Source organism: Pholis gunnellus (genome assembly GCF_910591455.1).
Source record: "Pholis gunnellus genome assembly, chromosome: 4".
In the NCBI taxonomy this organism is placed as follows: domain Eukaryota; kingdom Metazoa; phylum Chordata; class Actinopteri; order Perciformes; family Pholidae; genus Pholis; species Pholis gunnellus.
The window spans coordinates 359,798-384,295 of NC_136530.1; the positions used below are offsets into that span (position 1 = coordinate 359,798).

The 24,498-nt window shown below is 48.4% G+C and overlaps 2 protein-coding genes across 4 annotated transcripts; one reads left to right on the forward strand and one right to left on the reverse strand.

Moving 5' to 3' along the window:
• Positions 1 to 322: 322 nt before the first annotated feature.
• Positions 323 to 10,079, reverse strand: stil (STIL centriolar assembly protein). Of its 3 annotated transcripts, XM_079157553.1 has the most exons (17): positions 9,999 to 10,022; positions 9,739 to 9,818; positions 8,153 to 8,251; positions 7,926 to 8,041; positions 7,651 to 7,826; positions 6,876 to 7,123; positions 6,446 to 6,529; positions 6,270 to 6,356; positions 6,030 to 6,201; positions 5,845 to 5,948; positions 5,657 to 5,765; positions 3,965 to 4,585; positions 3,807 to 3,888; positions 3,198 to 3,375; positions 3,017 to 3,113; positions 1,693 to 1,922; positions 323 to 1,338 (listed from the first exon to the last, which is right to left on the reverse strand). In XM_079157553.1, the coding sequence occupies exons 2-17, from the start codon at positions 9,816 to 9,818 to the stop codon at positions 789 to 791; spliced, it is 3,033 nt and encodes a 1,010-aa protein (XP_079013679.1). In that variant the 5' UTR covers positions 9,999 to 10,022; the 3' UTR covers positions 323 to 788. The 3 variants fall into 3 exon arrangements, with proteins under 3 accessions (XP_079013679.1, XP_079013680.1, XP_079013678.1); XM_079157554.1 differs by having other exon boundaries at positions 5,845 to 5,945; positions 9,739 to 10,079; XM_079157552.1 differs by having other exon boundaries at positions 9,739 to 10,079.
• Positions 10,080 to 12,209: 2,130 nt separating this feature from the next.
• On the forward strand, positions 12,210 to 23,446 carry ptbp1b (polypyrimidine tract binding protein 1b). The gene is made up of 15 exons (XM_079157555.1): positions 12,210 to 12,251; positions 13,803 to 13,836; positions 15,753 to 15,813; positions 15,966 to 16,138; positions 16,237 to 16,383; positions 17,005 to 17,133; positions 17,210 to 17,320; positions 17,430 to 17,607; positions 17,941 to 18,018; positions 18,493 to 18,635; positions 18,874 to 18,907; positions 19,514 to 19,606; positions 19,797 to 20,013; positions 20,116 to 20,193; positions 21,648 to 23,446. The coding sequence occupies exons 1-15, from the start codon at positions 12,244 to 12,246 to the stop codon at positions 21,778 to 21,780; spliced, it is 1,617 nt and encodes a 538-aa protein (XP_079013681.1). The 5' UTR covers positions 12,210 to 12,243; the 3' UTR covers positions 21,781 to 23,446.
• Positions 23,447 to 24,498: the final 1,052 nt, after the last annotated feature.

A 24,498-nucleotide genomic window follows, 5' to 3' on the forward strand; every position in this document is an offset into this window, starting at 1 on the left:
TGGCATTTTAATAACAGCTTGTAAAGAAGCGCTCACGAGGCGCTGGTTGCTTCCTGAGCCCCCCCACCCCCCCCCCCACCCCACACACACACACACACACACACACACACACACACACACACACACACACACACACACACACACACACACACACACACACACACACACAGACACAGACACACAGGAGAGGATAGATGTCGTAAACGACGTCTATGTTATGGAAAGAATCACCTTTTCCCTTCGCCTTCAGAGAAATGTGTTTATTCAACTCTGGGACAAGTGGGCGAGATACATAAAACCCTTACGAACAGATTTAGTGGAATAAAGTATGTATGACCTTGTAACGTTGCTTTAGCTGAGCCTCTTTGACCTCTTTGACCTCTTTGACCTCTTTGACCTCTATCTCCGACCAACGCTGATGTTTTATTTGTGTACACTCTCCCAAATTGTACAGTTACCCAAATTAGAAAAATTGTGGACGCCATATATGCTGGTGTGAATGTATACTCTGTAACCTGAGCTACTGTCCAAAAATACAAAATTACAAAAAAAAAAAGTAGTAGAATTTTATTTGTGAAATAAATATTTAAAAAATCTACAAATTCACATTAAAACAGGAAGTGACACAAAAACACAAACTTCTGATAAATGTCTCAGATTTCCAGTGAAACCAGTCTGATCATAAAGACGAACCAGACTCATCAGTCCCTCAGAACCAGAGAGACCATGACAACCAGGACACAGACCAGCAGAGACCAGCAGAGAGTTTCCTCGTTGGCCAGACTCCGTCAGAAGAGTTTGGGCAGCTGTCTGAGGCGACTCAGGTCCAGGATGTTTCCCACCGATCCTTCGGTCTGATGGCTGCTTGCCCTCATTAAAGATGGCCGCCTGCTGGAGCGGTTCTCCTTGTCGGCGGCGTTCGGTCCGGCGCCGACAGCTAACAGCTGCATTTTGGGCTGCAGGTCCCGGATCAGCTGACTCTGCGGGAGGAGCTTCACGTTCATGGCTTCGGTCAGCGGCTGCCGAACATCGACCTCCTCTTCCTCCTCCTCTTCCTCCTCCTCCTCCTCGATCAAGCCGTACCTCCTCATGTACTTCCTGGTTGCCAGAGACATGTTGCTAGGAGACAGCAGGGAGTGGTTGGAGGCGGGCCCTGGGCGGGGGGCGTGGCCTCCCACAGAGAGCCTGCTGAGCTGCGAGTCGCTGAGGTAACGCAGGGCGATGGCGTTGGCCTCCAGACTCAGGTCCACGCTGCCTTCAGGGAACAGACCGCTGTCCGTCGGCTCGGACACGCTGAGGCGGGACAGAACCGCCGCCGGGTTGATGCTCGCCAGGATGCTGGAACACACACACACACACACACACACACACACACACACACACACACACACACACACACACACACACACACACACACACACACACACACACACACACACACACACACACACACACACACACACACACACACACACACACACACACACACACGTTAAACCTGATCCACTACGGTCTGTTGTCACGGTTCTTGTTCTAGTTGATCAAACAGGAACGTAGTAAAGACTCATTCAGAGCATCGAGGACTGTTCTGTTCTGATCCGCGTTAGTTCATCTGAACCTGTACGAGCTGCATCAGTGAACCTGATTTTAACATATTTTGAAGACGTGTAACCGCTCAGCTGAGCTCCGTACCTGTTGCTCTCCACGGTTTGGTGGATTCTGCGCTCAGACTCCGTCAGATCTTCTCGGTCCACGTCGACTCCGAGCTGCTGCAGCTGCCTCATGGTGGCTCTGAGCACCGGGTCTCCTCCAGAGCTCTGCTTCCTCCTGGACTGGGAGGACACAGACAGCCTCCTCCTGCTGGACTCGTTTTCCACTTCCTGTTTACTGTCCGGCTCCTGGAGACGACTGGTGAGCTGATCCTGAGGACACACGGAGGGTCACCTTCAAATATCTAGAGTTAGCGTCATGTGACCCGTTAGCGTCGTGTGTGACCCGTTAGCGTCATGTGACCCGTTAGCGTCGTGTGACCCGTTAGCGTCGTGTGACCCGTTAGCGTCGTGTGACCCGTTAGCGTCGTGTGACCCGTTAGCGTCGTGTGACCCGTTAGCGTCGTGTGACCCGTTAGCATCGTGTGACCCGTTAGCGTCGTGTGACCCGTTAGCATCGTGTGACCCGTTAGCGTCGTGTGTGACCCGTTAGCGTCGTGTGTGACCCGTTAGCATCGTGTGACCCGTTAGCGTCGTGTGACCCGTTAGCATCGTGTGACCCGTTAGCGTCGTGTGTGACCCGTTAGCGTCGTGTGACCCGTTAGCGTCGTGTGACCCGTTAGCATCGTGTGACCCGTTAGCGTCGTGTGACCCGTTAGCATCGTGTGACCCGTTAGCGTCGTGTGTGACCCGTTAGCGTCGTGTGACCCGTTAGCGTCGTGTGACCCGTTAGCGTCGTGTGTGACCCGTTAGCGTCGTGTGTGACCCGTTAGCGTCGTGTGACCCGTTAGCGTCGTGTGACCCGTTAGCGTCGTGTGACCCGTTAGCGTCGTGTGTGACCCGTTAGCGTCGTGTGTGACCCGTTAGCGTCGTGTGTGACCCGTTAGCGTCGTGTGACCCGTTAGCGTCGTGTGACCCGTTAGCGTCGTGTGACCCGTTAGCGTCGTGTGTGACCCGTTAGCGTCGTGTGTGACCCGTTAGCGTCGTGTGTGACCCGTTAGCGTCGTGTGTGACCCGTTAGCGTCGTGTGTGACCCGTTAGCGTCGTGTGACCCGTTAGCGTCGTGTGTGACCCGTTAGCGTCGTGTGTGACCCGTTAGCGTCGTGTGACCCGTTAGCGTCGTGTGTGACCCGTTAGCATCATGTGACCCGTTAGCGTCGTGTGTGACCCGTTAGCGTCGTGTGACCCGTTAGCGTCGTGTGTGACCCGTTAGCATCATGTGACCCGTTAGCGTCGTGTGACCCGTTAGCGTCGTGTGACCCGTTAGCGTCGTGTGACCCGTTAGCATCGTGTGACGTCGTCGTTACCTTCAGGGTGCGATAGAAGCTCAGCTGCTCTCCGTCTGGTCGGTACATGCTGACACTCTCTCCCAGAACTGGACTCTCCAGACCGCTGACGCTGCACCTGAACACACCACGAGTCAGAGTCCAGGTCTCTATGGACAAAGACATGCTGTCTCACACACCTGTCTGTCTCCGTCCGTCTCACCTGTGCTGATCGGAGGGGGAGCAGGCAGCCTCGCTGTCCTCATCTCCGCCCGCAGACCCGATGACGGACAGGTCGGTGTGTGAGGAGGAGGGAGGTGTGGGGGAGGCGGTGGGAGGAGCCTGTACCTTCTGATGAGGGAGGGGCGACTGGACGGGATTCCCCCAGAACAGACTGGCTCCTGAAAACCAGAGTGAGACGTGTGATGCTGAACTGACACCTGTGTCCAGCTGCTCTCCCGTCGTCAGTCTCTCCCGTCCCGTCAGTCTCACCCGTCCCGTCAGTCTCTCCCGTCCCGTCAGTCTCTCCCGTCCCGTCAGTCTCACCCGTCCCGTCAGTCTCTCCCGTCCCGTCAGTCTCTCCCGTCCCGTCAGTCTCACCCGTCCCGTCAGTCTCTCCCGTCCCGTCAGTCTCACCCGTCCCGTCAGTCTCTCCCGTCGTCAGTCTCTCCCGTCCCGTCAGTCTCACCCGTCCCGTCAGTCTCTCCCGTCCCGTCAGTCTCTCCCGTCCCGTCAGTCTCACCCGTCCCGTCAGTCTCTCCCGTCCCGTCAGTCTCTCCCGTCCCGTCAGTCTCTCCCGTCCCGTCAGTCTCACCCGTCCCGTCAGTCTCACCTGTCCCTACAGCGATGCTGGCGGTGGTCCTGGGAGTCTGTGAGGACTGAAGTGTCCCCTGAGCCTCCAGCAGCATCTGCACCTGAAGACAGTTGTTCATCGTTCACTCAACACTGTTACCATGACAACCTCACCCTCACCTGAAGAACAGGTCTCACCTGCGCCTGCAGGAGGCGAAGCTGTCGGTCCTGATGGAGGAGGAGCTGGTAGGTGTCAGACAGGACAACCCCCCCCACCTGATCACAGCATGGGGCGGGAGGAGGGGGGAGGAGGTGGGAGGGAGGAGAGCTGTGAGGAGGGTGGGTGCAGGAGGGAGATGGAGTACGGTGACGGGAGGACAGAGGAGTAGCAAGAATGGAGGAAGGAGGAACAGAAGGAGTAGTTGGAGGAGCAGGGTGAAGACTGGAGGGAGGAGGAGTGTGGTGGGAGGATGGAGGAAGAGGAGCAGGGTGAAGACTGGAGGGAGGAGGAGCATGGAGGTGGTGAGAGGATGGAGGAAGAGGGTGAAGTCCTGAGGAGGAGAAGATGGAGGTGCAGTCGTAGGTGTGGGTGGAGCAGCAGGAGCAGGGCTCCTGCAGGTTGGAGTTTGGGGTGCTGTGGAGGTGAGGAGGAACAGCAGGTCTGGGAGCAGAGGAGGAGGTGGTGGTGTTTCTGGTGGGAGGAGCAGCAGGAGGGTCTCTGTGGGCGGAGCCAGGGCCCTGCCGAGCGTTCTGATTGGACGTGAAGCTGCTGTCAATCAGCAGAGAAAGTTCAGGAACAGACGGCTGAACTCTCCGAGCCTGAAAACACAAAACACCTGAACTCAACGTCCTGCTGCTATTGGCTGTCTGTGGTGACATCACGGCCGTCAGGGCCATTCAAGTTAGAGCTATTTTATAATTTAATAATTTTTCTTAAATACACTACATGTATTATAATTTATATAAATATTGTTCCCATTATCTTATGTTCTCATTGCACAGCTACTGTGCTCCTCAGCTGCTCTGCTTCAGTGCAGCTTGTTTTAAGTAGAGCTTTTATCCAATCAGAGTTCACCTCTGTGTCTCTAGGTAGAAGAGAGGCCCCAGGCCTGCAGACTCACCAGTGAATCCATGTGCAGGTTAAGTGAATGGGGACGATGTTGTTGATTGTCATAGTGTTCAACCAATCAGATCTTTAGTTTGACGTGTTGGGCGTATTCTTTGACGTGCAGATGCTACCGAGGTAGCTGCTAAGTACGTCTGCATTAAGCTGCGCTGTGATTGGTCAGTGGGCCGGCGTGTGACTAATGTGAAATTGACGGAAGCTGCAGAAGTTAGTTGGAGTTCAAATTGAAAGAAATGGAAGAAATGATAACATGTTTAGGGTTTTGCTGGATGTAGATTATTGATTGGTGTGAACGTGTTCCTGGCTGTCTGTGAATGTGTTTCATGTGAACTGAGCGTCTTGGTGTTTGGAGCTACGCTACGCTAACCCGAGGACGCCGTAGCACGACACGACACGACGGCGCTTTTGAAAACTTTTGGAGAAACCCGAGTGGATCTACAGATCAACGAACACGCTCGCAGGGAAACAGAGCTCCACAGCAGCGGTGCGCCCGCAGCCGGCCGGCGGTCGATTGGTCCGTCGTCTGTGTTTAACTCCGGCAGTGACGGCGTTTGAGCGGCTCGTGCTCTCGTGTGGTGGACTGTGGATCCGCTGCAGGTCTGCTGGACTGATGCGTTGCTTTGTTGTCATGAATACATGTGACTGTCGTTATGACTCTGTTGCTGTCGTTGACTTGACGCGTTGTCCGTTGAACTGCAGCACAGAAGGCATCAAACACACGGACCGCCGCCGCATCGCCGTGATGTCACAGGTCAACCACTCACCTGCTGAGCGGGGGGGTGCGGGCTCGGAGACGGACGTGGAGACAAGTCTTCGTCCTCGACCCCAGAGTCCTGGTCGCTGACAGACAGACGGGCGGTGGGGGGGGCAGCTCTGAGGACAGAACAAACCGGTTCAGGATCAGACCGTCCCCCTTAAAGAACGACCTGCTCTACTCCTGAGACTCTGGTACCTGTTGAAGGAGGTCCGGGCCTCTCTGAAGACCTCCGTCTGTCTGCTGTGATCCTCTGAAACCAGCTCACACCGCAGAGTCCGACCCTCCACCGAGACCACCTGCTGAAGGTCCACACGGGTCCACATTCATCCCCTTCATCAATTACATCATTACAGCCTCTGTGGGGACAGGTGTGCTGTTACCTGGTACAGTGTGACACACTGGGAGGCGGTCAGCAGCTGGTAGTCTAGCTGTGGCGCCGGTACCGGTCCAGGTTCCGGTCCTGGTCCAGGTCCTCGACACTGGAAGAACTGAGGAGCTCTGTGGGTGGAGGCGAACAGGACGAGGAGGAAACAGCGGCTCTCTGACAGAACTCTGAAACACAAGAGGAACACTCAGGGACTCCTCAGCACACACCTAGCGGGCCGGACAGGTAGACTCACCGGTCCTGCAGGGCGGAGCTATACAGGAACCTCACACACCAGGCCCACACCTGAGGGTTGGACACGTGTCTGACTCCACTCAGCCAGCTGTCACATGACAGGAAGTAGAGTTCATCAGTGTTTAGTAAAGATGAAATAGAACTGAACGAACATCTCAGGTGAACAACGAGACTCACAGTCCGACCAGCGGCAGGCTGGAGGCTTTAGGGTCCGACTCCAGCAGCAGGAGCAGCTTCCTGGTCTGATCCATCGTCAGAAACCTGCAGACACACAGTGAGGACGTCCATCAGAGGAACCCCCACTCCCCCAGAGGAGCCCCCACTCCCCCAGAGGAACCCAGACTCCCCCAGAGGAACCCCGACTCCCCCAGAGGAGCCCCGACTCCCCCAGAGGAACCCAGACTCCCCCAGAGGAACCCCGACTCCCCCAGAGGAACCCAGACTCCCCCAGAGGAACCCCCACTCCCCCAGAGGAACCCCCACTCCCCCAGAGGAACCCCCACTCCCCCAGAGGAACCCCGACTCCCCCAGAGGAACCCAGACTCCCCCAGAGGAACCCCGACTCCCCCAGAGGAACCCAGACTCCCCCAGAGGAACCCTTCCTCACCCTCTCTGTCGGTTGGCGGCGTGCGGCGCCGGCGGGTTGATGCTGGTCAGGCTCCTCAGCAGAGCGGTGGGGATGACGGGAACGTCTCTGACCGGCTGGACGTCCACGCTGACAGACGGACAGACGGCCGACCAGCTGAGGACGAACGACGCGGCGTCAGTCTGCTGAGAGCAGACGATGAGACCTCGGACCCTCATCAGCTGAGACAGATCCAGAGTCTGTCTGCTGCTCACACACTGCTGCAGCACCTGAGACAGACAGACAGACTATGATCTGAAGTTGGTAAATGTACCTTTAACAGGTTTCATGAGATATTAAATGAACACGTCTGTACTGTGGTCAACGACACAGAGCGAAGAAGCTCTGAACGTTTCCTGTTATTATCTTCTAATCCTTCATCATCATCATCATCATCATCATCATCATGTGTCGGCAGAATCACAGGAACCCTCTAAATATCCAGCTGTCAGTCTGTGGTGGTGTAACGGATCACTGGTATGTTTGTGTTATTTGTTTAGTGTACTCATCATAGTGTGTAATAAAGTTGAACTGCTGCGGTTCCTCTCAAGTAACAAGAGTTACACAAGAGTGTAGGCGTCGTTTAAAGAGAAAGACACGACACATGAAGAGACGCCACCACAGTCTGCCTCAGACGAGGACGACAAAGCATCCAACAACGTGGTGAACGTGCTCGAGCCGCACTACCAAATCCACTCACACACCACTGAAGCTGTTCCTCTACAGACAGACAGACAGGCAGGTTGTGACCTCTGACCTTGAAGCAGCGGTGAAGCTCCGCCTCTGATTGGACGACGGTCTCGTTCTGCGTGGAGAACCAACACGGAACCAGGACGTCTCCGGGCAGCAGAGCAGAGGGGACCCTGATGGAGGACCCGGTCTGGTCCCGACCTGGATCGAACCGGTCCAGGGTCACGGTGACCCCCCCCTCATCTGGACCACAGTCATCAGAATTAGGTTTTAACTGTAAAGTTTATTATCTCTGATGGATCAGATGTGGAACCAGGTCTCTGGTCTCTGGTGAACTCTCACCTGCATCGACACACACCGACCCCAGCAGGAAGCACAGGAGGCGGGGCTTGTTGCTGTGACGGGCGTGTCGTTGAGCCAGACGCAGAGCTTTCTCCAGCAGCACCAACCGAGGCTTCCTACACACACACACACACACACACACACACACACACACACAATTGGCGGCGTGGCCTCTTTGAGTGACAGGTGGGCGTGGTCTTAAACAGTGTGTGTGTGTGTGTGTGTACCTGTGAGCACAGAGCTGGAGGCGGAGCTTCTCTCCTGCTGGGTCTCCGTCCCACAGAGCTGATCTGGATTTGGGGAAACTGAGAGAGTTCATGAAGGTTCTGAAGAAGAGAAGAGAGAACGTTCTGTTAGAGCAGCGGTTCCCCCTCTAGTGGGGCGCAGGGGAAATGCAGAATGTTGTTATTTCAAGAACTTTATTGAGAACTTCACATATTACAAAAGCACAAAGTACAGGTTGCACTTTATTGTTGTTATCTTGAAAAGATATTCAGTGTAAAACAGGTTAATTGAAGCCACAATAAGCGATTTTTAGACAAATATGAGTTATTTTTTGCACAGATAGAACTTTATTTCATTGTTAAAGTGACTGCACGTTGTATTTGTTTTTGTCTGATGGAGCGATCTGCTTTACTTGACAGTGATTGTTTCTTTATTCTAGTATTTGAAGAAGCACAGATGGAGGAGTCACAAGATGTTATTTCAATAAAAGTTCAACACGGACATGTTGTTACCACGTTGTTACCATGTTGTTACCACGTTGTTACCATGTTGTTACCATGTTGTTACCACGTTGTTGGGGCGGTTTGAACCACTGAGTTAGAGGAACTTTATCATGATTATATATTTATTGACTCATTCATAATGTTACACACTAACAATCATCACACTCTCCTAAAAACAACTCACTGAACCCCAAAATGTTTCATCTGTCATACAGTCATGGGCACAGTGTGTGTGTGTCTGCACAGTGTGCGTGTGTCTGCACAGAGTGCGTGTCTGCACAGAGTGCGTGTGTCTGCACAGAGTGTGTCTGCACAGAGTGCGTGTCTGCACAGTGTGTGTCTGCACAGAGTGCGTGTCTGCACAGAGTGCGTGTCTGCACAGAGTGTGTCTGCACAGAGTGCGTGTCTGCACAGTGTGTGTCTGCACAGTATGTGTCTGCACAGAGTGCGTGTCTGCACAGTGTGTGTCTGCACAGAGTGTGTGTCTGCACAGTGTGTGTCTGCACAGTGTGTGTCTGCACAGAGTGCGTGTCTGCACAGAGTGTGTCTGCACAGAGTGTGTATTTGTACTGTGTTGTTAGTCTGACTTTACGTACTCTTGTATAACTTGTATTTGTACTTATTCGTTTCTTTTTAACTTCTCCAGAAGGATCCGTTGTTGTCGTCTCCTCTGAAGATCAATAAAGTTTCATCTGAAGTTCTCTCAGGTCCTTTGATCTTCAGATGTTAGTTTAAATCAAACATAAAGTCAGCACAGACTAGTTTATTCAACCAAAATAAACAATATCTATTATAATGACATATTTATATCACAAATCAAACTTTAGTCACTGAAAGAATTCATAATAATAAACTAATAAATGATGTTTGATTATGAATCATATAAAGTCATTAAAGTGATGAACACATGAATTCACCAATAATTAGAATTATGAGTGAATACTTTTACTTAAAATACAGGACCTTTAAGATACTTGTGACAGAGTACTTCTACACTGTGGTAGTACTACTTGTTCTTCTTCTGAGCTCATCACGTTCACCAGGTGTTGTTGTTACCTGACGCATGCGCGCTGACATGAACTCACCTTCCTCTCACGTTCTCTGGAGTAAGAACCGCCTCGAATACTGCGGACGGTAGAGCCTGGAGGTCCACCGGGCAGCTCATCTGTGGCCGACAGAGAGGAATTATTAACGGTCACTGAACGGCTAACAGCTGCTAGCCTCGTTAGCTTCCTGCTCGCACCGTATCGGCTCCCTCTGTTAGCTTCGTTAGCTTCACATACGGGGACGAAGCTCGCGCCACACGGACGATAACGTTAAATAAAGTCCCAAACTTTGACTTAACTTGACTTCTTCTCAATCTTTTTGTATAAATCTGACCGCAGACAACAACCAGCGGTTCGCTGTTGAACTGTGGCGCTGTTTCTGCGCTTCTGGCGGGGCAACTCAACCAACCAATAGGAAGAGCTCCAAGGAGCCGTTCTGACCAATGGCGTGTCGATCCGTCTCTTCTTCTTCACGTCCTTCTTGTGTCGTCAGCCTCAGTTAAACAGACTGAAGCTCCACAGCGCCCCCAATGGTCAGACGGAGGATCGAATTGTTAAAGGACCATACCGCAGTTCATATATTATATATCTATTTATTTTATATATAATATACATTTTGTATTATCTATTTATATATGAATCAATGTGTATTTATTTATAAATATATATTTACATATAGAATTTGTGAATCAAAGTTATATTATTTGTTGAGCCGATATGTTAATTAATGAATTATTATAATAGTACATTATTATATATGACAAAGTATAATGATAATAGCAAAAAGGCACACAGTTAAAATACTGTAAAAAAGAAATTATCTTCAAAGTCATCAACAAACAAATTGGAGAGAAATATTTAATAAATAAAGCAGACAGAAATAAAGGAGGAGTTAGAACACATTAAAGAGTTTAAGACTGAAGGTCCTTTAACAATCACACAAGACATTTCATTCTACACAGTAGACATCTGCAAAGTAAAGAACAAACTAAATATATTAACTGTTTATGAGGAATTCAGAATTCTTTTTTTGACATAATATTAAAATATGTTTTTGACGTCAGCAGCATGACATCACAACGTGATTTATTTTAGATTATGGACGATAAGTCTAGAGAAACTTTATTTACATAGAAAGCAGAAAGTAGATCATTTAGATCATCCTGTGAGCTGAGACCCTCACACGGGACAGGAAACACTCGTATAAGTTATCAAGATGTGTGTGTGTGTGTGTGTTGGATTATTCATGTGTGGGTCATCTTCACACAAAGGTAATCTCCTGAAAGTGGAGGAATTATTCATCAGCGTGTAACTTGACACCGAGTCCAGGCAGACAGACTGTCTGCCTGTCTCTCTCTCTCTCTGTCTGTCCTGGTCCTGGTCCTGGTCCTGGTCCTGGTCCTGGTCCTGGTCTTATAGAGACTAAACAGAACCCAAGCTAAAGCTGAACTCAAATAATGACGTTTTAACAAGTCTTCTCTGTGTTCATGTTGTTTTATTATTTACCTCTTTTATATTTTATGACTATAACAACGTGTCATGTATTTATTAAATAATCAGCGTTATGAGTTTGTTCCAGTTTGTTTAGACTCTAAAATGAAGGAAACAACAGATACATTCATTTATACGAGTCTTTCTTAAATCCTCCTGATTCAGGAAACAACTTGATAAATATGAATAAATATTAAAATATTATTATTAGGAGCACTCTGAATCATATCAATTAAGACATGATGATAATTGATCCATTTATATTAAAATATATCTCTATTGTAATACGTGTGGCCTTTATTATGAACACATGATAAATATCATATTTTGTGAAATAAATAATCTTTTTCCAATAAGACTCAACAGAAAACAAACGTGTTTTGTTTTTATCACATTCTATCCCTTCCAGCTTAATTAAATGATTTGATTATAAATACATAATTAATAGTTTTATTTACTGACAATAATAAAACAGATATTTATTAATCATAAACCTCTGAGACATCTTGGTCGGTGGGATGAATATTATTTATAATGTATTTATTTGTGTTTATTATTTGTAAAGGGAGATGCCATCTTGTTTCCTTCTCTCAATAAATACCAAAACACGTGATTATTTCTCATATTTATTGGTATTTATTTGTGACTTGTGTTGTTTATATCCAGGTGTCTCGCGCTGTCGTCCCGGGTCTTTACATCCGGGACATCGGAATGTAAACGCGTCACGTTTTTTCCGGACAACGCCCACTTACCCAGAATGCAAAGCGTGTGTGTATGTTTTTTTACTGAGTAGCAAATCGTTATCATAGATAAACGTTGATCGATGAAACGTCATCAGGCCTTTAAATTCATCTGTAAAACTAATATGTAATGTGTAAAACAAATACGGTATATTTGTCTTTTCACTTAGCCAATCAGCACCCGGCTCCGGTCTCGAAACGCCTACAATTTTTGCTAACTGGCCAATCAGGTCGCTCCCTTTTAGTGGACGCCATTTTGTCTGTTGGAGCGGTGCTGGATGGAACCTGTTGCTCCGTAGTTCCGTGTTGTGCAATGGACGGGTGAGTCTTCTTCTACGTGTTCACTCACACTCAGTCTGTCTTTGGTCTGTTCCTTTACTCATAACCGGGAACATCTCCGTGAACACGTCGTCAGATTAACGTGAGACCGGAGGACTGCCGGTGTTCATGTTGCTCTTTTAACTGTCGATAAAGTTGTGTTTGTGGTGTTAGCAAGGAAAGCTAGTCGCGCTATCTGTGGTGTTAGCTGTGGTGTTAGCTGAGGTGCTAGCTGTGGTGCTAGCTGTGGTGTTAGCTGTGGTGTTAGCTGAGGTGCTAGCTGTGGTGCTAGCTGTGCACAACTTCCACCCTTAACTCTGTTTACTGGTATTTCAGTGAGGCCTCGTTGACCCTAAAACACGCGTACTTATTCAACACACTAAGATCTAAATTAATACATACATTTCTGGAATAATCACTCAGCAACGTGCATAACTTCCAGCAAAGCTTCACGATGTTCTCACGCCCACTAATTATGTTTCTCTCTCATAAATGTGATTAAAACAGAAGTAGCTCCATGTTTTACAGAGTCTGTTTGTTTCTTAACGAACGAACGGGAATAACTCATGTTTAGTAGAAACGGTGTAATTCAGACCAGAGGACTGAAACACGGTTTTGCCTTAAAGCAAGTCCAGTTATATAACTGTAGTTTATATTTGTGTGTGTGTGTGTGTGTGTGTGTGTTTTAAAGTGTAACACTTCTGTTCTATGAGGTTTGTGCTTTTAAACATTAAGAAGACAACTTTATATTGACGGTCTGTCATTTAGAGTAACTGGTGAACTAACATGTTAGACGGTGCAGTTGAGCTTGAATTCGTTCTTTGTGAGGTGAATGTAGCTTTAAATGGTTTAAATGTGGAGTTATTGTTTGTATTTAGAGACTCAAACTAACTCCACCAAAGGAGGAAACACCAGACGACCTGTTTGTCTTTCTGGTTCCTGTTGCTATCGAAGCGTTTGTCTTCATGGGTTCTGGTCGCATTGATCTGTAGTTCTGTTCAGCAGCTGATCCTCTGCAGGCCGCGTTCCACTTCCTGCTCTGAGCTTTGTTGAGGCTCGTGGTGCCCTGAGGAGCTGGTCTTCTTCTGAAATGAGCTGTACTTGTTGTAGAAGTCCAGATATCCTGTAAAGTAAACGTTCACTGTCTGTTTACTGCAGCTGAACACTAAATGAACACATTCTGCTGTGATCACAATGAACAGACACAAAGATGCTGAAATATCTACATGATGTTTAGTAAAAAGCCTGAATTCATGTTTTGTTAGTTTTCTCCTCAAGACAAATAAATAACTTTTAAATGTTTGTTTTCTGAATGAAGCTCGGATCGATCGGTGCTATGCTAAGCTAACATTGTAGCAGCTCCACCAACACTCAACATAACGGAGACTTTTATCTCCTCACAGATTTGTCGTGGTGTCAGTGAACGCATCGCTTCAGTCTCTGGGTTTTCTCTGCCCTTCGCTCCGTCTCCTCAGGCTTCAACCTCATTTTAACTTTGTTGGCTTGTTTTGAGTTTTTCTCTGCTTCTTCTAACACGCTGTCTTCTCTTCACAGCAGTGTCCACCAAGATCTAACAGCTGGTACTAAGGTAGGAACCTCCTCTTCTTCCTCCTCAGCTCTCTAACATGAGTCCATTGCCGTTGTATAGTTTTTGTTGTGTTCAAGGACCCTCAGACATCAGAGCTTCATTAATCAATTAGTTAATGGACAGAAAATCAATCTGACACGTTTGATTATTCATCAGCTGTTGGAGGCGTGTCTTGTTTACATTGATCAGCTGTTGGAGGCGTGTCTTGTTTACATTGATCAGCTGTTGGAGGCGTGTCTTGTTTACATTGATCAGCTGTTGGAGGCGTGTCTTGTTACATTGATCAGCTGTTCATCCGGTCGTATGATATTCATTTTTCACGCATCGCCGGAACAGCTGCTGTCAGTCTTCAGCAGGATGTGTTGTTGGCCGTTAAAGGCGCTGCGGTCGGAGCTAGTGGTCTTATGTGTGTTGAGAGGAACCTCTAATGATGGTTATAACTTTATAACAACAATTAATAACCAACTCACGAGAAAACATGTTGTGACGCTGCGGCGCGATAGCCACTCAGCGTTGAGATGCTCCTTCATCACTGACGTCATGTGTTCAGCGCTCTACGATGCCTCACATCAGTAGACGGTGTGTGTTCATTGTGATGACATCACAGCAGTTTATTGAGTGTTCGTACAGCTGTAGTGAACTCTGATGAACGTTTACAGGATATCTGGAAGTTCTAAACACAAATAGTTTATTTCTTTCATGTTGACGGAGAAATAAATGGTTCATGTTAATAACGGCCTCCAGGGCGATAAGCCACGCCCCCGCGACTGAACACACCGTTACACCTTCACTGATGAAGACGTTGGAACACTTCAGTCTTTGTTGGTCTGATGATCAGATGATGCTAAACATCTGAGCTCCCAGAAGCCTTTGCTCACATTCCTCTGGTTGGTATGTGGACCAGTCACAGGAATGTGAGCAAAACCTGAATCTGAGCCAGAACCAGATGAAGAACAGGAAGTCAAGGGAGGAGGGGGGGGTGAGGAGAGAGGGAGGAAGAGGCTGTCTTTGAGGATCTCAGGTGTCCCGTCTCCTGAAACCGAACACAGACTGGATCCTGTTAAAGCAACAGTTCAGAGGTCCTCAGGAACATCTGGAGCAGATGTTCTCCTCAGAGGTGTGAAGACTGAGATGAGCTGTGTTCATCTAGTGAAGGTGATGAAGGTCTCCAGCTGGACTAAAGGGGGATGGGGTCTGTGCTTGGTCCTTTAAACTAGAGAGCAGCAGACGGTCCTCTGTGAGACAGACCCGCTCAGCAGCTGTCAGACAGCAGGTCCAGGTCCAGAGGAGACCAGGTCTCAGGTTTCTGCTCTTTTATTCATGAGAGGAGCTGTAAGAAGATCTGAGCTGCTTTAGTTCAGGAACACAAAGACACCGGCTGACGATTGGTCCGTCCGGTCATCACGTGGTCCAATCAGCTTCTAGTCCAGAACCAGAATCACAGAAAGACCTTTATTTAGTATCACGGGAGATCAGGACCCAAACCTTCTTCTCTAGGGTCTGCTGGATCATTTCTATGACTCAACTAAAGCATTTCATGTTTAATAAAAACACTGAAATCATTCATTCTCACCTCATCACAATGAGAGTGACAGGAGGCTTTTATTGTGAAATTCTTATTTGTTTGTGTTTATTTTGCACCTTTTTAAACGCTGCAGTGAGAAACAGTAGAAGAAGAACTCTGTCTGTAGTATAAGACTCTCTCCACATCTGGTTTTCATTGAGCTCCACAGGAAGTGCCCCCCCCACCTCATGGTGCCGGTTTAAAGGACATGCTGCTCTCTGCTGCCCTCTGCTGGCAGCAGGACTTCCTGTTCGTTCTTCATATGACACATGTTCACACTGTTCTGTTTGATCGCACGTCTTCTGATTAAAGTCTGAATCACATAACTGACGGAGGAGATGTTGTGTTTCAGAGAGGATCTGAAGAGGTTTTCCCCGGCGTCTCCAACGGCCCGTATATCATGAGCACCACAGGTCAGACCAGCACTGAACAGATCGGTGGCTTCTATGCTGTAACATCAGGAATGTTTCTTCATTGAGATCTTATTGCCGCTACGACGTAGTTCTCTTGACCTTCTTCTTCTTCTATGATTGTTGAGATGATCACTGCTTCCTGTCCTCTGTAGCCAATGGAAACGACAGTAAGAAGTTCAAAGGTGACATAAGAGGTCCCGGGGTTCCATCCAGGGTCATCCACATCCGCAAGCTCCCCAACGACATCGCCGAGGCCGAGGTGATCAGCCTCGGCCTGCCGTTCGGAGACATCACCAACCTGCTGATGCTCAAAGCCAAAAACCAGGTGCAGGACTTTCACAGTTGGTGGTCTACTCACCGGTCCCGTACCGAGCGTACCGGCCCTGAACTGTCTGTGCTAAACCGTCCTGTGTCCCCCTTCAGGCCTTCTTGGAGATGAACTCAGAGGAAGCAGCTCAGAACATGGTGGGTTATTACTCCACAGTGATGCCCATCATCAGGAACCATCTGGTCTACGTTCAGTTCTCCAACCACAAGGAGCTCAAGACCGACAACTCCCCCAACCAGGAGGTACGCCTCACTCTATACTGTTAGCATCTGTTAGCACCTCTACAGCACCCATCCATCGTTAGCATCTGTTAGCACCTGTACAGCACCCAGCCATCGTTAGCATCTGTTAGCACCTGTACAGCACCCATCCATCGTTAGCATCTGTTAGCACCTCTACAGCACCCATCCATCGTTAGCATCTGTTAGCACCTGTACAGCACCCAGCCATCGTTAGCATCTGTTAGCACCTGTACAGCACCCATCCATCGTTAGCATCTGTTAGCACCTCTACAGCACCCAGCCATCGTTAGCATCTGTTAGCACCTGTACAGCACCCATCCATCGTTAGCATCTGTTAGCACCTGTACAGTGCCCATCCATCGTTAGCATCTGTTAGCACCTGTACAGCACCCATCCATCGTTAGCATCTGTTAGCACCTGTACAGCACCCATCCATCGTTAGCATCTGTTAGCACCTGTACAGCACCCAGCCATCCTTAGCATCTGTTAGCACCTGTACAGCACCCATCCATCGTTAGCATCTGTTAGCACCTGTACAGCACCCATCCATCCTTAGCATCTGTTAGCACCTGTACAGCACCCATCCATCCTTAGCACGTGTTGACATGTGTCCTCTCTCAGAGGGCCCAGGCAGCTCTTCGGGCCCTCACCACGTCTCACGTGGACCCGACTATGGGGGCTCCGAGCACCGTGCTGAGGGTCGTGGTGGAGAACCTGGTCTACCCCGTTACCTTGGACGCGCTCTGCCAGGTAAATAAAACCACAACACAAGCAGGAGACACAAATAACTTAGATTCAACCGATCAGTTTCCTGTCCGGTCCTCAGATCTTCTCAAAGTTCGGCACGGTTCTGAGGATCATCGTCTTCACTAAGAACAGTCAGTTCCAGGCTCTGCTGCAGTACGCCGACGGAGTCTCCGCCCAGTCCGCTAAACTGGTGAGCGTCACGGCCTGCCGGTCCCGCAGCCGGCAGGACCGCACAATCCTCCATCACAATCCTCCGATGAGTGCTTCACGGTTCACTGAGCTGCTCTTCTGTGCTTCAGTCTCTGGAGGGTCAGAACATCTACAACGGCTGCTGCACTCTGAGGATCAGCTTCTCCAAACTCACCAGCCTCAACGTCAAGTACAACAACGAGAAGAGCCGCGACTTCACCAGACCGGACCTGCCCACCGGAGACAGCCAGCCCACCATGGAGCACCCAGCCATGGCCACCGCCTTCAGTGAGACACACACACACACACACACACACACACACAGAGACACACACACACACAGAGACACACACACACAGAGACACAGACACACACACACACACACACACACAGAGAGAGACACACACACACACACACACACACAGAGACACACACACACACAGAGACACACACACACACACACAGACACACACACACACACACACACACAGACACACACAGAGAGAGACACACACACACACACACACACACACAGAGACACAGAGACACACACACACACACAGACACACACACACACACACACACACACACACACATGTTGAAGCTGTGGTCTGCTCTCAGCTCCAGGCATCATCTCCGCTGGTCCGTACGGAGCAGCGACTCACGGCTTCCCTCCAGCCTTCACTCTGCAGCCGGCCAGTGAGTCTGTTCATCTTCATCATGATGAAAGAGAAACATTGTTTCATAGATCAAAATGAATCTGCTGTTAGAAAACATGTCACTTGAGTGGAGAATAGGAGGATTATATCAGTAATTATTTTAATTTTGAAATGAATGAATAATGAAATGATTGATTATTAATTATTTATAATGGTGTGTTCATAATCATGACATCATTAAGTTTATCTGCTCTAAGTTTGAACCTCTTTACATGTTTCAGGTGTTTCCTTAAAGGGCCAGTGTGTCGTTCGTAGTGTCAGCTGACTAAATGAACTCATGGAAACATACTTCATAATATGATATTCCATTTTCTGCCTCCCTTTAAAATGCAGTAAACTCCTAACAGCCAATCACATCTCTGCTCATGTTCATTTCAAAATAAGAGCGTGCTGTAATTCTCAAGATGACCGAGCTGTGGTCTCATTAGTGTCTCACCCGTCTCACCCCTCCCAGTGTCCTCCCACTACCCAGGCCTGGTCCCCGCTCTGCCCGGGGCCCTGGCCTCGCTGGCCCTCCCCGGGGCCTCCAGACTGGGGTTCCACCACCACCTCTCATCTGGAGTCTCTGTCCTGCTGGTCAGCAACCTGAACCCTGAGGTGAGTCTGTCTCCGTCCTGAGACCACTAGACCTCCTGGTCCTGTGTGCAGTGCATTGTGGGTCAGCAGTGTTTATTATGTTAGAACAGTGAATAGATGATATGATCTCACACACACACACACATGTGACCTCCTCTCTCAAGGTAATTAACGTCTGATTGACCCCCCCTCACCTCTCTCTCTCCCCCTGTTTAATCTGTTGCCATGGAAATGGACCCTCCCACCTTTACCTCTCTAGAGAGTCACGCCCCTCTGCCTCTTTGTTCTCTTCGGTACGTTGTCACTCGCTTCTTATTTTGAAATTCAGTCACTTGTCTGTTTTGATTTCAACTTCCTGTTTTTAGAGTTTTATTTTGTCACATTCTGTGTTTTGAGTTTATTCACAATATTTAATTAATGAAAGTGTTCAGGGCTGTTACAGATGAAAATGTTAACAAAAATAATATATATATATATTATTATAATAATAATTATTATTCTAGGAAGCTTGACTTTGGTGAATGTTGTTTAATAATCAGTCATAATAATAATAAAAAGGTTATAAATGATAATCAGTGAGCAGTAATAATGAAACGTTGTGAGTCAGTGTGAAAGTCCTCAAGTCGAACACTGAACTCTCCCGTTACCGAGGAACCGTTTATGGGATGTCTTCCTGTCGTCATGGGGACTACATGTGACAGAAGCTGTTGGAGTTTCCTTCAGTCTGCTGAGTCGTCATCACTCCCATGATTCATAGCTGCTGCTCTGCTCCTGAACTAAAGTCTCACGTTGGTTCTTTGTGACGACAGGTTTTATGTTTGAATAAAGACGTTTAACAAACGTTGTTCTGCTCGTACGACTTCCTGTTTGAGAAGAATTGAACCTTTTTCTTTGTTCAGGTGTTTATGGCGACGTGATGAGAGTCAAGATCCTGTTCAACAAGAAGGAGAACGCTCTGGTGCAGATGTCTGACTGCACTCAGGCTCAGCTCGGTGAGGATGAAGTTACATCATGTGATTCAAGCTTCTGTTCAGTGAAGGAGATCAAGTCTAACTTTATTCAAGTCATTCAATAAATGTTTGAATAATGTCACGTATGTTTTATTTTCAAGTAAAGGGAGAGGCTAGAGACAGCAGCAATGTCTTAGAGGAAGAAGTAATCAGATTCTTTCCTGGTTTGCAGCCATGAGCCACCTGAGCGGACAGCAGCTCCACGGGAAGTCTCTGCGCATCACGCCGTCCAAACACACCAGCGTGCAGCTTCCCCGCGAAGGCCACGAAGACCAAGGCTTGACCAAAGACTACAGCAACTCCCCCCTGCACCGCTTCAAGAAGCCCGGCTCCAAAAACTACTCCAACATCTTCCCACCTTCGGCCACCTTGCACCTGTCCAACATCCCGTAAGTCCTCCACCAGTCCTCCACCAGTCCTCCACCAGTCCTCCACCACGACTGAGACTACTGCAGCCTTCCTTTAATGCTCGTGTGACTCTGTGTCTGCAGCCCGTCTGTGGTTGAGGACGACCTCAAGATGCTGTTTTCCACCTCAGGAGCCATGGTGAAGGCCTTCAAGTTCTTCCAGTGAGTCCCTCGACTGTCTGCCGTCTTCACTCGAGCCCTGTCCTCCTTTACCCCAAAGCCCCTGTACTAGTCCTGAACCCTCATCCTTCAAATTCCTTTTCTTGTTCAGAAACTCCTGTGGTTGTCCCGCCCTGAGGCCTTTATCCTGACCCTGTTACCCCAAGTCCTAGTCCTGAGGCCTTTATCCTGACCCTGTTACCCCAAGTCCTAGTCCTGAAGCCTTTATCCTGACCCTGTTACCCCAAGTCCTAGTCCTGAAGCCTTTATCCTGACCCTGTTACCCCAAGTCCTAGTCCTGAAGCCTTTATCCTGACCCTGTTACCCCAAGTCCTAGTCCTGAGGCCTTTATCCTGACCCTGTTACCCCAAGTCCTAGTCCTGAGGCCTTTATCCTGACCCCGTTACCCCAAGTCCTAGTCCTGAAGCCTTTATCCTGACCCTGTTACCCCAAGTCCTAGTCCTGAAGCCTTTATCCTGACCCTGTTACCCCAAGTCCTAGTCCTGAAGCCTTTATCCTGACCCTGTTACCCCAAGTCCTAGTCCTGAAGCCTTTATCCTGACCCTGTTACCCCAAGTCCTAGTCCTGAGGCCTTTATCCTGACCCTGTTACCCCAAGTCCTAGTCCTGAAGCCTTTATCCTGACCCTGTTACCCCAAGTCCTAGTCCTGAAGCCTTTATCCTGACCCTGTTACCCCAAGTCCTAGTCCTGAAGCCTTTATCCTGACCCTGTTACCCCAAGTCCTAGTCCTGAAGCCTTTATCCTGACCCTGTTACCCCAAGTCCTAGTCCTGAAGCCTTTATCCTGACCCCGTTACCCCAAGTCCTAGTCCTGAAGCCTTTATCCTGACCCTGTTACCCCAAGTCCTAGTCCTGAGGCCTTTATCCTGACCCTGTTACCCCAAGTCCTAGTCCTGAAGCCTTTATCCTGACCCTGTTACCCCAAGTCCTAGTCCTGAAGCCTTTATCCTGACCCTGTTACCCCAAGTCCTAGTCCTGAAGCCTTTATCCTGACCCTGTTACCCCAAGTCCTAGTCCTGAAGCCTTTATCCTGACCCTGTTACCCCAAGTCCTAGTCCTGAAGCCTTTATCCTGACCCCGTTACCCCAAGTCCTAGTCCTGAAGCCTTTATCCTGACCCTGTTACCCCAAGTCCTAGTCCTGAAGCCTTTATCCTGACCCTGTTACCCCAAGTCCTAGTCCTGAAGCCTTTATCCTGACCCCGTTACCCCAAGTCCTAGTCCTGAAGCCTTTATCCTGACCCCGTTACCCCAAGTCCTAGTCCTGAAGCCTTTATCCTGACCCTGTTACCCTCACCTTTCTGGTCCTGGCCTTTGTATTGGACTCGTACTCCGGTCCTGAGACACTGATTCAGACCCAAACCCTTCACTGTATTTGATCATGTGACTTTGTGGACTTCCTGTGTGGTCTGAAACGCTCCTCTTGGTTTCTCCTTCAGGAAGGACCACAAGATGGCTCTGATCCAGATGGGCTCAGTGGAGGAGGCCATCGAGTCCCTCATCGAGTTCCACAACCACGACCTGGGAGAGAACCACCACCTGCGGGTCTCCTTCTCCAAGTCCTCCATCTGAGCCTCAGACTTCCCTGGATGGGGTCCACTACACTCCGATCATTCCTACCAGTCTGCAGGAGCCACTGGGAAGTCTGGTGTGATGTTAACTTATTTTTTTAAACTCATTTTTAGGTTCTTTGAGAGGATTAGGGTCATTTTAAGAACCATTTGGAGGAAGTCAGAATTCTGGAGTTAATCAGAAGTCGGGAAGTAAAGTCGGTATCAGAATCCGTCATTCTGAGCTCGTCAGGATTCGGACTGTTGTTGCGTTTGTGTATTCGTGTCCTTCTTGTTCTGAAGTTGTTACCTTTCAGCCACTCTTGCCTTTCGACTTTAATCCTGGATTCAAGGATTAAAGTCAGCCTTCTAAATTTATTTCTCTGGAACGTGGACTAAAATTATTCTAATCCCGACTTTATGACCTCAGAATTCTTTCTGTAATCTGTTTCCCTGTGGACCTGATCCTCTTCTGAAGTCCCCTCCAGACCAGACCTGGTTTGATCAGATGATCCTGTGCCTTATTCCTGCAGTCACGACTCTGACGTGTTAAAAATGTCCCATCATGCCTGTGGGCAGAGAGCAGGTTTCCTGTTGCTGTGTTACACACGTGTCTTTGTGTTGTTGGTGTTTTGTACTGCTGGTGACGAGCATCAAACACGTCTTTGTGGTTTGCTGGTCTTTTGACCTCCGATGCTCTTTTGTTCTTTTCCTCTTTTCATTTCTTTATTTCCATGTATGCAATCACGTTTTATTCAAATCAAATATTGTAGCAATATTTTAATCATTCCTGAACTTTTGTTTCCGTGGTGTTGTGTTAGATCTGTGAGCTCGTCTCTCAACGGTTTTATTTATTAGTTTGTGATCCACTACAGCTGAAACCAAAAACGGCCTTTTAGATGCAAACGAACCCGCCGGGCTCAGGTTCCTGGTTTAAAGGACTCAACGAGAGATGGAAGAAGGTGGACTGGTTCAGGCTCTGGTGGGGTTTTACTGTGGGAATGTTTTCAGTGTAACGTGGAGTGCCTTCAAGACAGACATCAGGTATTAATTCCTCTCTACTCCGAGATGTTGGAGGAAGAAGAAACCACACGGTGCTGTTTGGTTGATCTGTGTCTTAATATTCTCACGTCGACATTCCAGCTGCTCAGACTGAACTGAACGTGATGCATTCAAGACGCCTGGGACGTTTTAGATGAGTCCAGATTCAGGTTCTTCCTCCAGAAGTCCTGAATCTGGACTCAGACCAGCAGATGAAACCTGAGACATTAGGAAGTCTGTGGATCAGAGTTGATGTTGTTTCTCTGTCAATAATCACAAACATGTATTTAGTATTTGATGATGATGATGATGAAGGCCATGTTGATGGGTGAAAGCTCTGGTTGTCTGTCGCTGTGTTTGAGTCTGTGAGGTCACATCCAGCGGACCAATGAAAACGCTTCTGCTGGATGTAAATATTATTTACACAATGACATAAAGTCCTGTTTTGTCCCAGGTGATTTGAATGCATCACAGACGTGGAGGCGGGACCAGCCGGTCAGCAGGAAGTGGATGAACTCTGTAGCCCAGTTCTGTGTCTGACAGCTGATTGGTGGTTTTATATCTGATGTACATTTTGATTCTGAGCCTTCGACTGTTTGTGTCACAAAAAAACCAACTAAACAGATTAAATCACTTTTTATCTAAAATGGTGTCGCTTTGGTTTCTTGGTAATTATGATGTAATGGCTCACTTTTTTTATGGGAGCGTCGGAACGTCGGTAATGGTACTCATGACGGAACTTCGGTAATGGTACTCATGACGGAACTTCGGTAATGGTACTCATGACGGAACTTCGGTAATGGTACTCATGACGGAACGTCGGTAATGGTACTCATGACGGAACTTCGGTAATGGTACTCATGACGGAACGTCGGCAATGGTACTCATGACGGAACTTCGGTAATAGTACTCATGATATAACGTCGGAACGTCGGTAATAGTACTCATGACGGAACGTCGGTAATGGTACTCATGACGGAACGTCGGTAATGGTACTCATGACGGAACGTCGGTAATGGTACTCATGACGGAACGTCGGTAATGGTACTCATGACGGAACGTCGGTAATGGTACTCATGACGGAACGTCGGTAATGGTACTCATGACGGAACTTCAGTAATGGTACTCATGACGGAACGTCGGTAATGGTACTCATGACGGAACGTCGGTAATGGTACTCATGACGGAACTTCGGTAATGGTACTCATGACGGAACGTCGGTAATGGTACTCATGACGGAACTTCGGTAATGGTACTCATGACGGAACGTCGGTAATGGTACTCATGACGGAACTTCGGTAATGGTACTCATGACGGAACGTCGGTAATGGTACTCATGACGGAACTTCGGTAATAGTACTCATGATATAACGTCGGTAATAGTACTCATGACGGAACGTCGGTAATGGTACTCATGACGGAACGTCGGTAATGGTACTCATGACGGAACGTCGGTAATGGTACTCATGACGGAACGTCGGTAATGGTACTCATGACGGAACGTCGGTAATGGTACTCATGACGGAACGTCGGTAATGGTACTCATGACGGAACGTCGGTAATGGTACTCATGATATAACGTCGGAACGTCGGTAATAGTACTCATGATGGAACTTCGGTAATAGTACTCATGACGGAACTTCGGTAATGGTACTCATGACGGAACGTCGGTAATGGTACTCATGATATAACGTCGGAA